The sequence below is a fragment of the Lepidochelys kempii genome, chromosome 2, assembly GCF_965140265.1.
Source record: "Lepidochelys kempii isolate rLepKem1 chromosome 2, rLepKem1.hap2, whole genome shotgun sequence".
NCBI classification, from domain to species: domain Eukaryota; kingdom Metazoa; phylum Chordata; order Testudines; family Cheloniidae; genus Lepidochelys; species Lepidochelys kempii.
Genome location: NC_133257.1, coordinates 250,674,745 through 250,689,605, shown reverse-complemented (window position 1 = coordinate 250,689,605; position 14,861 = coordinate 250,674,745). Strand labels below are relative to the sequence as shown.

Sequence of the window (14,861 nt, the reverse complement as noted above, 5' to 3'; positions counted from 1 at the left end):
GCAGCTTACTTTGCTTAAGAGCCTTTGGTGATGGACCTTGTCAAAGGCTTTCTGAAAATCTAAGTACACTATATCCACTGGATCACCCTTGTCCACATGCTTTTTGACCCCTTCCAAGAATTCTAGTAGATTGGCGAGGCATGATTTCCCTTTACTAAAACTATGTTGACTCTTCCTCAACAAATTATGTTCATCTATACGTGTGACAATATTGTTCTTTATTATAGTTTCAACCAGTTTCCTGGTACTGAAGTCAGGCTTACAGGCCTGTAATTGACAGGATAACCTCTGGAGCCCTTTTTAAAAATTGGCTTCACATTAGCTATCCTCCAGTCGTCTGGTACAAAAGCTGGTTTAAATGATAGGTTACAGACTACAGTTAGTAGTTCTGCGGTTTCACATTTGAGTTCCTTCAGAACTCCTGGGTGAATACCATCTGGTCCCGGTGACTTACTGCTGTTTAATTTATCAATTTGTTCCAAAACCTTCTCTAATGATACCTCAATCTGGGACAGTTCCACAGAGCTGTCACATGAAAAGAATGGGTTATGTTTGGGATTCTCCCTCACGTCCTCCACCGTGAAGACCGCAATGGCCTTATTGTCCTTGAGTGCTCCGTTAGCACCTCGATCGTTCAGTGGCCCCACTGGTTGTTTAGCAGGCTTCCTGCTTCTGATGTTCTTAAACAAAAATTTGCTATTACTTTTTGAGTCTTTGGCTAGCTGTTCCTCAAATTCTTCTTTGGCCTTCCTTATTGTATTTTTACACTTCATTTGCCAGTAAACGGTATTATCAGATTTAAATCAGTCATTGAAAAGTGTGGTGTTAAAACACTATGTTTAATAAGATATGAAAACTCCTCTTCTGTTCTTGAAATCATGACATTTTTTCATATAATTCTTATTGATTATTAAAAATTGCTTATCCTGCTATAAATTTACATTGCCTTTACAAACAAAAGGAATCTCTTCCTGAGCAGGACTAAATTATGTATATGTGTATGTCACTAATGTTTAAGTCACAGGCACCTTTCTCTTATTTTGATAAAGATATATTTAATTTTCAGAAGTATGCAAACATACAGAAAAAGCAAATTGGACAGAGTATATAAAAAAAACAAAAATATCTTTGAATATAAATATATATGACAAAATTATAGAAGCAAGATTCAGTTTTGCATCCTTTATTTTTGACTGCCTTATTTCTTTCATTTTATAGGAAGAAAGACGAAGGCTGAAAAATGCAATAATCATCCAGTCCTTCGTTCGGGGGTACAGGGCTAGAAAGTACCAAGTAGGTATTTTTCTCATCAATTGAGAGAGAAATTGTGATAAAATAAATGTGTAAAACAATTTAATTGAAGCTGGGGTTTCTTAATACTATAGTCCTAGCCATTTCTGTTGAGAAACTTTGATATTGCTAGCTTCCTTTGGTAAGCATGGTGCAAACCCATATAAGAAAAGTGAAATGCAAGAGTTGGTTTTATTCTCAGTTTGGCCTTATTTTTAAAGGGCATTGTTGAGCATTGACTTCAGTGGGAATATTCATGTTTTCAAAGTTAAAGCACGTGCATAAGGGCATTGCTGGACCGTGTTCTTGCAGTTCCTGTTTACATGAAGAGAAGCTGGGGTTGCTTAGCTCCTCTGAAAATTGGGCCAATATGTTTCAAGTGATTGAAATGGCATTTCTAGTGTGTGATACACAAACATGTTTCTTCATATAATTTAGGTGATAGGTTGATTTGGAAGGGGCTTCTTTAAGACAGCACTGGGTCAGTTATTCTGCAAAAGGGTTGTTTATGTTTATGAACTGGCTAACAGAGTGGGCTGGTTCAAAACAAGTTTATATTAAATGGTATTTCTTAACATGGGTCTTCAGGACAAATTGTAAACAAAGAATCAGCATAATGCTGTGGAGGGGATTTGTCTAACTTGGACTCTTAACAAATATGTAACATCAGAATAGTACCTTCATTTTACCTGTCAGATAAGATGGAAACTCAAAATGAATAGCTTAAAATCCTGCATTTATATTTTAATGTGTTGTCAGATAATTTATTTTTATCTTTTAAGTACTCCATCCAAAGAAGTGAATTTGATCGCTGTGCTAATCTGGCACAATCTGGAGGAACTGTCTCCACTGCCAGTGGAGCTAATCTGACCCTTTTAGTACGTCAACTTCTGTTTTTTTATAGACAGAAAGAGGATTCTAAGCGTTTGGTGAGTGCCAGTACATATTTTACTCTACTGTAGTTAGTTTTATTTCTTGCATGTTTTTTAGTCACTTCATCACTAATTGCTTCATTCAGCAGAAATAAGTGGGTGGCTGCAGAACAGGCTTAGTTATCCTTTTGATCCATTTGTTAGAAATGTGGCTGTTCTGTAGCCCTCTTTTTTAATCCAGTTTCAAAGAGAGCAAAATTGATGGATTTTGATGGCTAGCTTTCTTCTTTGTACTTCCTATTGAACGCCAATTCAGATGAAATAGCACAAATCCACTTTTCATGTGTATAATTAAATATTAAAGGTCAGTGGGAAGTTTGAGAAACCATTGTGAATAGCAGCATAAATGGTATACATAACTCATAAGAAAAAAAATTGCACTCAGAGTGAACCACCACTGTATGAAAATATTGTAGCTGTTAGCATTGTTTCTTTTTTTTTTCCCTTCAGTTTTCTGTAGCTTCTTCTTTCCACAAGTTTATGTGAAGTCGTTGAGTTTTCTGCAGTTACTGATAAGGATAGCATGTCTCTGCAGAAGTCTAAATCCTGCAAGGAAGAAGGATTTAAACATAAAAGTAAATGAATTTGAAACTATTGCGACGGTTTGAAAATTTAAAATATATGAAGAATACACTTTTTCCTTGTCGGAAGTTTAAAACTTTTTCAGTTTCAACTTCTAAAGATGGGATGAACATTTATCGTACTTTAAAACTTTTCAGATGAGGAACCTCCTTCTTTCTCAGTGAAGAATATGCTAATATGTCTTAGTCTGTGTTGTGTAAAGTGCCTTGTGCATTTAGTGTGCCTGCATATGTATAAGATAATATATTAAAATTGTTCATTTATATAACAGTCTATATTCTCTGTCACAAAACATAGACTAAGACAAGACATAGCTGTTTAGTCTGTTAGCCTAGCTCTGAGAATTTTAAAGGACTAATACAGATATTATTTTTCTGCAACATTGAAAAGCAAGCTTCCCCTGCTACCAAGGGGTTAATCATGCTTTTCCCGGAGCACAGTCTACTGACATTGATGGTGTAGGTGCATATAAAAGAAGTTAGAAAAAGGTGATTATGTTTGCATATGCTCTATTAAAACATAGGGTTTGAAAAATTCCCAGTCATTATCAAAGGAGAAAATCAACAGGAAAAGAGGTGTAATGGTCATGCAGATTGTATGGTGGAAGGGGGGGAATAAACTAGTTGACCCTGTAATTCTATAAATTTACACAACTCTTCTGAAAGCCAATATGTTCAGTAATAAGATCTTTTAACCAGTTCATACATTCTAGATTATAATATTTTCTTGTACCTTGCATTTACCCTACACACTGTGCTTGGTTTATATTCTGAGCTAAGAGGGATAGCCATTCCTGTTTTCCCAGTGGTTCACTAGTTATCCAATGTCTAACCTAATTGCATATGATGAAAGTGGTTAGCCCCACTGTCCCATTTCCTCAGCACTTTCTTTAACCCTGTCATTTCTTAACTAGTAAGTCCTAGGGTAGAGTTCACTACTGAATATATGCCTAAAAGCTGACCTTCTTAAAACTATACCTGAAAATCGTTGCATTTTCTACAGTCCTAGGTCACCTGCTTAATCATCACCTTCTGCCTATGTTTTTCCCTACATTTATTACCTGAACATTTTGCCTGTATAGGGGATCAGATAATACTTATTTTAAAAACCTGCTGCTAGACTATTTTTGATGTTAATAAGTGCTATTTCCCAGTCCATATAACTCAGACCGGTATTCAGGTCTTCTTGCAAAAATTGTCATGTGTTCAAGGTATTCTTTTCTTATCCCAACAAATCGCTTGAGCAGCCATGATATTATTCATACCTGTTTCCTGTTGCAGCAATCTCACCGCCTTCTCATTCTGTTCTACAGCTGTAGAACCTGAAATGTGAACAACATTTACTTAGACTATTTTTAATGATATATATATATTTGTTTTAGGGAATTGGTAATTAACCCTGACCTTTTCAGATGACATTAAGGTGTTTCATAGATTCAGAGAGGTTTAAGGCTGGAGGGACCATTGGATCATAGGAATCATAGAACTGGAAGGGACCTCGAGAGATCATCTAGTCCAGTCTCATGCACTCAAAGCAGGATTAAGTATTATCTAGACCATCCCTGACAGGTGTTTGTTCAACCTGATCTTAAAAATCCTGAATGATGGAGATTCCACCACCTCCCTAGACAATTTATTCCAGTGCTTAACCACTCTGACAGGAAGTTTTTCCTAATGTCCAACCTAAAGCGCCCTTGCTGCAATTTAAGCCCATTGCTTCTTGTCCTATCCTCAGAGGTTAAGAAAAACACTTTCTCCCTCCTCCTTGTAACAACATTTTCTGTACTTGAAAACTGTTATCATGTCCCCCCTCAGTTGTCTCTTCTCCAGAATAAATAAACCCATTTTTTTTCAATCTTCCCTCATAGATCATGTTTTCTAGACCTTTAATAATTTTTGTTGCTCTTCTCTGGACTTTCTCCAGTTTGTCCACATCTTTCCTGAAATGTGGTGCCGAGAACTGGACATAATACTCCAGTGGAGGCCTAATCAGTGCGGAGTAGAGCAGAAGAATTACTTTTCATGTCTTGCTTACAATACTCCTGCTAATACATTCCAGAATGATGTTCACTTTTTTTGCAACAGCGTTACACTGTTGACTCATATTTAGCTTGTGATCCGCTATGACCCCCAGATCCCTTAGAATCATAGAATATCAGGGTTGGAAGGGACCTCAGGAGGTCATCTAGTCCAACTCTCTGCTCAAAGCAGGACCAATCCCCAACTAAATCATCCCAGCCAGGGCTTCGTCAAGCCTGATCTTAAAAACTTCTAAGGAAGGAGATTCTACCATCTCCCTAGATAACCCATTCCAGTGCTTCACCACCCTCCTAGTGAAATAGTATTTCCTAATATCCAGCCTAAACCTCCCCCACTGAAACTTGAGACCATTGCTCCTTGTTCTGTCATCTGCCACCACTGAGAACAGCCTAGAGCCGTCCGCTTTGGAACCCCCTTTCAGGTAGTTGAAAGCAGCTATCAAATCCCGCCCTCATTCTTCTCTTCTGCAGACTAAATAATCCCAGTTCCCTCAGCCTCTCTTCATAAGTCATGTGCTCCACCCCTCTACTAATTTTTGTTGCCCTCCACTGGACTCTTTCCAATTTTTCCACATCCTTCTTGTAGTGTGGGACCCAAAACTGGATACAGTACTCCAGATGAGGCCTCACCAATGCTGAATAGAGGCGAATAATCACGTCCCTCGATCTGCTGGCAATGCTTCTACTTATACAGCCCAAAATGCTGTTAGCCTTCTTGGCAATAAGGGCACACTGTTGACTCATATCCAGGACAATGTATCCTTTCTGCAGTACTCTTTCCTAGGCAGTCATTTCCCATTTTGTATGTGTGCAACTGATTGTTCCTTCCTAAGTTGAGTACTTTGCATTTGTCCTTATTGAATTTCATCCTATTTACTTCAGACCATTTCTCCAGTTTGTTCAGATCAGTCTGAATTTTAATCCTATCCTCCAAAGCAGTTGCACCTCCTCCCAGCTTGGTATCATCTGCAGACTTTATAAGTGTACTCTCTGTGCCATTATCTAAATCATTGATGAAGCTATTGAACAGAACCGATCCCTGCAGGACCCCACTCGTTATGCCCTTCCAGCTTGACTGTGAACCACTGATAACTACTTTCTGGGAACGATTTTCCAACCAGTTATGCACCCACCTTATAGTAGCTCCATCTAGGTTGTGTTTCCCTAGTTTGTTTATGAGAAGGTCAGGCAAGACAGTATCAAAAGACTTACTAAAGTCAAGATACACCACGTCTACCGCTTCCCCCCTGGCCAGAAGGCTTATTACCCTGTCAAAGAAAGCTATCGGTTGGTTTGGCAAGATTTGTTTTTGACAAATCCATACTGACTGTTACCTATCACCATATTATTTTCTAGATGTTTGCAAATTGCTTGCTTAATTATTTGCTCCATTATCTTTCCGGGTACAGAAGTTAAGCTGACTGGTCTGTAATTCCATGGGTTGCCCTTCTTTCCCTTTTAATAGATTGGCACTATATTTGCCCTTTTCCAGTCTTCTGGAATGTCTCCCGTTTTCCATGACTTTTTTCAAAGATAATTGCTAATCTAGATCATATAGTCTAACTTCCTATGTATCACAGACCCTTAAATTTCACTCAGGTACCCCTGTATTGAGCCTAATAATTCATGTTTGGCTGAAGCATGTCTTCCAGAAAGACGTCTAGTCTTGATTTGAAGATATCAAAAGATGGAGAATCCACCACTTCCTTTGCGAGTTTGTACCATTGGTTAATTGCCCTCACTGTTAAAAATCTGCCTTATTTCTCTTTTGACTTTGTCTAGCCTCAGTTTTCTGCCACTCGTTCTTGTTACGCCTTTTTTGCTCAATTAAAGAGCCCTTTATTACCCAGTATTTTCTCTCTGTGAAGGTACTAATGCAGTGTAATCAAGTCTGGGAGATATTTCCCATTGAAAGAATAACCTAATTACACTAACTTCAGAGGACATGAGTAATTAATAAAGACATCAAAGAAAATGCCTCAAACGTTAAAAGAATCCTAAAACTTTCAGTAAATCCAGGCCAAGGAAAGAAAACAAGAAGAGAATTTCTAATTGTTGAGCACACTATTTGTCCTTGATATGTACTCTTTTGTAGTCAGTTCTTTTTTGGGGTGGGGGGGGTATATATTATGAAGCTTCACACAAAATACTTTAAATTTGAGGAGTTAGGGAAAAATAATAAACTATTTGATGCATATTTTAAAATGGTCTGTTAAATATTTGAAAAACATGTAGCATTTTTAAATGCTACACTGAAGATAATAGAGCAGTAAAGTGCTGTAAGCGTGCATAACCCACGTGTGGAACAAGATCCCCCCCCCCCACCTAGAAATTGTGATTGCCACATAAGAGGTTCATAAAGAGAACCTTTTAAATGTAGTTTACCTCACTGTAACTACAGGGTCAAATTAAGGCAACCTGGGGCATACCAGGCACACATAATAAGGGGTTTGTTATTGTCCTGTCTCTGTTTGGAGTGGTGGTGGCAGGGCATCTCCCTCCCCTCTCAGAGAGGTGGGGTAGCATTATGGGGTCCTCTTCTCCCCCTCCCCACCGAGCAGCAGGAGTGGCGGCAGGGTTGGTGGGGGGAAGTACCTGTCTCAGCAGTTGAGAAGTTTTTGCTTGGATGGATGAGTCGGATTTGCTGCTGTCATAGATCCTAGCAAGTGCCTCTCATGGCTGCTCACTAGGACTGCTGTGAAGGAAGTCCAAGCCTCTGCTGTTCTGGGTCGCCAGGATGTGTCAAGCTTCTAGAATCTTAGCAGTCTGCATCATTGGGCCCTTCCTTGCCCTCTTTGGCACGTTTCCTTGGTGCTGATTCTCCGTCTGTTCCCCTTCTTGGAAATGGAGTTTCTCCGCCCATCTGCCTTTAGCCCCCAGGAGCAGCACTGACCCCTGAATTACCCCAATTACTTAAACACACCCCTCTGTGAGAATTCCTTCCCAAAGTTAAGAAGCTTCTGGTTCCAGTTTAACTCAAGCACATGCAGCATTGTGAAGCAGTTAACGCACAAAGTCCAACATGTTTATGCCCCATTTATTTAATCACAGAAAGCCCAGGAGAGTTTATATCATACCAAAAATAAACATCTTAAACTTCAGTATCCCTCACTCGTTCAGCCCTGTGCTGTGAGTCTTGGGAGAACCATCTGGGCAATGGTGAAGCCAGGTTTTACACCTGGGGAGGTGGCAGGGGGGGAAGAGAGATGGGTCATTGCTGGTGGGGTGAAGAGCAAGCCTACCTCCACACTCACCTGGCAGCAGCGGCTTCTATCCTTCAGGGCTGGGCCCAGCTCTTCACTCCACGTGTTGCAGCCTGGCACATGGGGTTGTGGAGTAGCGCATCATGACAGAGCGGTGGCCAGGCCAAATTTGAGTGAGTGATGTGCACCATGTCACAACATTAGGAGTGGGGAGCCAGGCCCAGCCTTGTGCTACAGGAAACACTGCTGCTGTTTGAGTGCAGGGCGGGCTCACTCTTCTGCCCTGTGTGAAAATTCGTGTCATACAGGTACTTTTGTCAGTTGCATAAATATGCTTGAAAAGGTGTCACATGTACATCAGTTAGTTCTGCCACTGCGTTTGGATCCAGGAAGGCAGGCGGGGAGTCCCCAGCCTCATAAGGTGTTGCATGCTCAGTTGCTTCTCCCTCATGGACTGGAGAAAATGGCCCATGAGCACAACAGCTTCTGTTCTTTTTAGAACCTTCAGTCACCTGTGTCAGGTGACACTCTTGCCAGCTTCCCCATTTGAGCACAAAATCCTGCCAGGTGACTTTGCTATCAAGGTGACTTGCCTCCTGCTAATCCAGTTTTTCTGGGCAGGGATCTGTCTTTTGTCTAGAATGTATAGATTTCCAATGATGGGGTACTTAGAATCAGCTACTCTCTTTTTGTTTTTTCCACCATCTTTGGAATCTAAACCCACCATGGAGAAACAGACCATAGAGAAGTCAAAAGGCTGCACATTCAGAGTGGAGTTTGCAGACACATAGGGATCATAATCTCACACAGAATTCATAAATTGTACAGACATATTCCTAAATGGTCACAGCTGCGCTCTTCTCTTTTCTCACAGTCAGTCTTCTGCAGCCATGGTGGCAGGGACTCCTTGAATAGTGGATCTCAGATGTATAGGAAAGCTTATAGATTATTGCTTCAGGCTGTCTGCCGACTCAATTATAATTATAATCATTTCTCATATTCAAGCTTTTCTTTGCAGCATGAGGGCTAAAAACTACTTTTTAAATGAAAGTTTAGCTTTTGACATACTAACATAATCACATGACTCCAGTAGCTGGAGACCCAGGCTTAGGTTTATTGTGCCAGTGGCTTAATCAAATCCTGATTAGAGAAATTTTTTATTGATTAATGACTTGTCACATTCTCATTAGATAATTCACAGTGCTAAACTATATCTCGTTTTATAACTTACTGTAAAATGGTATGAATAGCATTTTTTCATAGCATTTTATGTAGGCCAAAATATGATATACTCACTCATACCTTTCTCCATGAATTGGCTGTAATGGGACTTCTGGTAGAATAAAGTGCTTTTTCAAAATGAGTGAGGAAATCATTATCGGCCCATAATGAATAACAGCATTCATTTTTACAGGGTTTTTGATCAAATCTGTGCATTTTGTTTTTCCCAGATATGGATGTGTCAGAACTTAATTAAACAAAGTTCTCAGTTCGTTAAGCAGTTGGATGGTCCTGACAGACTTACTTGCTTATTCCAAATAAAAAGACTGTTGGGCCTATGTTGCAGGTAAATCACTTTCTTTCTCCCAACTAATATCTAAATGGCGTTCAGAAAACATGTATTGATATCACCAGATAAAACATAGGAATTAAATGTGATGGTTTGTTTAGTAGAGAGGGTTTTTCGTTGTTTTTTATTTTATTTTTTTAATTCATGTTAGATATACAGGCTCCAATAAAGGAAAATCTTTCCTATTCAGGACAGGAATTACACGTGCTTATTTTCCATTGACTTCAAAATTAAGCATGTGCTTGAGGGCTGTCCTCAATAGTGATGGATTTAAGCATGTGCTGAAGTATTTTCCTGAATTGGGACCATTAGCAATAATTGTCCAAATCAGAACATTTCCTCAGAACTAGTGACTGTTTGGGAAGAGCTGTATGAATCATAACTGTATCCCCAGCCTGTCACAAAGTGCCTTGTACTAAGATGTTTGTTGCTGTTCTATGGCTAATATGGTTGTTTAAAATACTGTTTGCTCCCACTTTTATTTTCAATTTGAGGCATGATGTGCATGCATGTCATTGAGTTCAGCAATGTGATAATTGCAGATAGTGATGCTGAGAGTACTTTCATAGGGCCACGGGAAGCAAAGTCTACTGGGACAGAGATAAATAGCTGACCTGGATCTGGTAGAAGTAGCCCACTCTCCTCTTTGGAACCAAAAAGATTATTCTTCACGTTGACATGATAACAGTAGCCAGCTCCCTTCTCCAGAGCTAAAAGGTCTTGTGAAGAGGATACTGTTTCCTTGGAGTGCAGAGCCAACAGTGGAACTCGCCACGTGAATATGTTTTGTCCTATGGTCTCAGTTCAGTTAATATTAGGGGCATTTGTAGACAATGAATGCCTAGTGCACTTGGATTTGATAAATTTTTGCATTCTTCTGGTAACTGTATACATAGTGAATTATGACATCAAAACTCTGTAAACTAAAATATAGGGTACATTGGAACCCAGTTGTTGTTAAGACCTTTTCATTTCATGATATCACTGCACTAGAAGTGAAGTTCCACTGTAATTGGAATTGCAATTTACAGTTTTAAAATTTGAAATAATTTGGAATATTCTTTCTACTTTAGAAATTAAGTTTTACTATATCAGAGTTCACTGTATATTTTACTGTATCAGATATTTGTATTAAAGAGAACTAAAATGTTGTTGCAATATGCGTTTTATATCTGTTACGGTTTAAATCTCTTTTACAAAAGGGTGAAGTGCAATGGAACCAAAAAGGTTTTTGATACTAATGTATATTTTCAGATAACATCTATATTTACATATCAGATGGTTTCAGTTCTATCAATTCTCATGGACTCAATATTTGTGTATATTTCTCATACTTTAATGTGTCCCTTGGTAATGTAAAGTCTACCATGGAAATAGAATTTAAAGTATACATTGTACTTTAGATTAGAAAGTAATAGGCTTATTTAAAACGGTTTATTTCCGTGTGAGAAAATTGCTCAGTGTAAATAGTTATGTATCAGTTTCTAATATTGACTCAGTAGGACGTTAGCTTAAAAAAAACCAAAACCACAGGATAAATTCATGTGAATTGGTGCACCAAGATAAGTAATTATAAAGAAAAAATAAAAGCTGATGTGGTTTGCATACATTTTCCCACTGTATTTCATAGAACAGGGGTGGGCAAACTTTTTGGCCTGAGGACCACATCTGGGAATAGCAATTGTATGGCGGGCGATGAATACTCACAAAATTGGGGTTGGGGTGCGGGAGGGGGTGAGGGCTCTGGTTGGAGGTGCAGGATGGGTTTGGCCAGAAATTAGGAGTTCAGGGTGTGGGAGGGGGCACCAGGCTGGGGTGGGGTGAGGGCTCTGGCTGGGGGTGCAGGCTCTGGGATGGGGCTGGGGATGAGGAGTTTGGGGTATAGGAGGGTGCTCTGGGCTGGGACCGAGGGGTTTGGAGGGCAGGAGTGGGATCAGGGCTAGGGCAGGGGGTTAGGGCGCAGGGGGAGGCTCAGGGGTGCAGGCTCTGGGTGGCACTTACCTCAAGCAGCTCCCAGAAGAAGTGGCATGTCCCTTCTCTGGCTCCTATGCGGAGGCAAGGCCAGGCGGCTCTGTGCACTGTGCTGTGTGCAGGCACCGCCCTTGCAGCTCCCATTGGCCGCAGTTCCCGGCCAGTGGGAACTGCAGGGGTGGTGCTTGGAGTGGGAGCAGCGTGCAGAGCCCTCTGGCTGCCTCTGCGCGTAGGAGCCAGAGGCGGGCCATGCCACTATTCCAGGAGCCGTGTGGAGTGGCCCCTGACCCTGCTCCCCGGCTGGAGCTCCGGAGCTGGGCAAGCCCCAGACCCCACTCCCCAGCAGCGGCTCGAGGGCCGGATTAAAACAGCTGGCAAGCCGTAGCCAGCTCGCGGGCCATATCCAGCCCATGGGCTGTAGTTTGCTCACCCCGTCGTAGAATTATAGAACTGTAGGACTGGAAGGGATCTTAAGAGATCTTCTAGTCCAGTCCCTGCACTCAAAGCAGGGCTAAGTATCATCTAGACCATTTCCTGGTAGTTGTTTGTCTAACTGGAGAGGTAGATATGCTGGAGGGTAGGGGTAGGATACAGAGGGACCTAGACAAATTAGAGGATTGGGCCAAAAGAAATCTGATGAGGTTCAACAAGGACAAGTGCAGAGTGCTGCACTTAGGACAGAAGAATCCCATGCACCGCTACAGACTAGGGACCGAACGGCTAGGCAGTAGTTCTGCAGAAAAGGACCTAAGGGTTACAGTGGACGAGAAGCTGGATATGAGTCCACAGTGTGCCGTTGTAGCCAAGAAGGCCAATGGCATTTTGGGATATATAAGTAGGGGCATTGCCAGCAGATCGAGGGATGTGATCGTTCCCCTCCATTCGACATTGGTGAGACTTCGTCTGGAGTACTGTGTCCAGTTTTGGGCCCCACACTACAAGGAGGATGTGGAAAAATTGGAAAACGTCCGCCGGAGAGCAACAAAAATGATTAGGGGACTGGAACACATGACTTATGAGGAGGGGCTGAGGGAACTGGGATTGTTTAGTCTGCAGAAGAGAAGAATGAGGGCGGGATTTGATAGCTGCTTTCAACTACCTGAAAGGGGGTTCTGAAGAGGATGGATCTAGACTGTTCTGAGTGGTAGTAGATGACAGAACAAGGAGTAATGGTCTCAAGTTGCAGTGGGGGAGGTTTAGGTTAGATATTAGGAATAACTTTTTCACTAGGAGGGTGGTGAAGTACTGGAATGGGTTACCTAGGGAGGTGGTGGAATCTCCTTCCTTAGAAGTTTTTAAGGTCAGGCTTGACAAAGCCCTGGCTGGGATGATTTAGTTGGGGATTGGTCCTGCTTTGAGCAGGGGGTTGGACTAGATGACCTCCTGAGGTCCCTTCCAACCCTGATATTCTATGATTCTAACCTGTTCTTAAAAACCTCCAGTGACTGAGATTCCACAACATCCCTAGGTAGTTTGTTCCAGTGCCTAACTACTGTTAGACATTAGGAAAAAGTTCCTAACTGTAACCTAAAGCTCCCTTGTGGAAATTTAAGCCCATTACTATTTCTCCTTAGCCACTAAGAACAGGACAACAACATAGCACTCTCTTCTTTATAACAACCTTTTACATACTTGAAGACTGTTATGTTCCCCTTCAGTTTTCTCTTCTCCAGAAAAAACAAACCCAGTTTTTTCAATCCTCCCTCATAGCTCATGTTTTCTAGACCTTTAATCATTTTTGTTGCTCTCCTCTGTACTTTCTCCAATTTGTCTACATCTTTCTTGAAATGTGGTGCCCAGAACTGGACACAATACTCCAGTTGAGGTCTAATCAGCACAGAGTAGAGCAGAAGAATTATTTTTTGTGTCTTGCTTACAACGCTCCTGCTAATACATCCCAGAATGGTGTTAGCTTTTTTGAAACAGTGTTAAATTTAGTTTGTGATCCGCTACGACCCGCAGATCCCTTTCCGCAGTACTCCTTTGTAGGCAGTCATTTCTTATTTTGTATATGTGCAACTGATTGTTCCTTCCTAAGTGGAGTACTCTGCGTTTGGCCTTATTGAATTTCATCCTGTTTACTTCAGACCATTTCTCCAGTTTGTCCAGATCATTTTGCATTTTAATCCTATCCTCCAAAGTACTTGCAACCTCTCCTAGCTTGGTATTGTCCATAAACTTTGTAAGTGTAGCCTCTATGCCATTATCTAAGTCATTGATCAAGATTTTGAACAGAACCAGACCCAGAACTGATCCCTGTGGGACCTCACTTGATATGCCCTACCCAGTTTGACTGTGAACCATTGATAACTACTCTCTGGGAAGGGTTTTCCAACCAGTTATGCATCATTGGTATAGTAGTTCCATCTAGGTTGCATTTCCCCAGTTTGTTTATGAGACGGTCATGAGAGACAGTATCAAAAGCCTTACTAAAGTCAGTTCTACCGCTTCCCCCTGTCCACAAGTCTTGTTACTCTGTCAGAGCTATTAGGTTGGTTTGACCTGTTTTGTTCTTGATTCAAAGTGACACAGTCAATTAAAATCATCCTTTTTTTTTCTGGACATTTTTTAACTAGTGTGTTTACAAATGACACCTAAAATTACTATAAATTAAAGAGATTAGTGGAAATGTTTTCTCTGTTTTTTATTTTTTTTACTTTGTGCATTTGTCAGAATTTTGTGTATTCTTAATGTCATTGATTCTACCGTATAGTCTATCATTTTCTTTCTGTTCGAATTGGCTTTTTACACAACAAAAGAGGGATAGGCAAATGCAAAATTATAGAAATTAACAGGGGATCTTTGGGGCAGGGATAGTAACAGAAACTACTTTTAATGCTTTTTTTAATGGCTAGATTTCAAGTTGGCAGTGAGCCTATTTAAATTGTTGATTTTTTTCACTATAATATAGGTGTATGTATGTAATATAAACTACATAATACAAACTAGACTATTTGGACCTTAGGCTTCATTATTGTTCTGCGGCGTGAAACTCCATTTTGCCCGTGGTAGAACTTAAAAGCTGATCCAACCAGGTTTCTAAGGTTCTAGTTCCTTGATTTTGGGACTGTCCTTTTAACCTTTCCCTTCTTAATTTTCCTAGCCCGTATGCACCCCCAACCCATCATGGTGCCATATATTTATTCTCCCCCATTTCTGTAATTGCAGGTATTTGATGAATAGTTTAGCAAAGAAGTATAGAGAGTAGAATGTCTAGCACTTTGTTCTGTAGCTGAGGATAGAGCTTTTGTCACACATCTGACTGTCTTCAGCTG

At 40.6% G+C, this 14,861-nt stretch overlaps 1 protein-coding gene across 3 annotated transcripts in view; it reads left to right on the top strand.

The window, feature by feature from the left end:
* The window catches only part of UBE3C (ubiquitin protein ligase E3C), a 168,632-nt gene that overhangs the window by 17,488 nt on the left and 136,283 nt on the right, over positions 1–14,861 (top strand). For all 3 annotated transcript variants that reach the window (XM_073334553.1, XM_073334552.1, XM_073334554.1), the window contains exons 3-5: positions 1,219–1,293; positions 2,073–2,219; positions 9,497–9,612. In XM_073334553.1, coding sequence (XP_073190654.1) covers positions 1,219–1,293; positions 2,073–2,219; positions 9,497–9,612 — 338 coding nt within the window. The remainder of the gene's footprint in view (positions 1–1,218; positions 1,294–2,072; positions 2,220–9,496; positions 9,613–14,861) is intronic.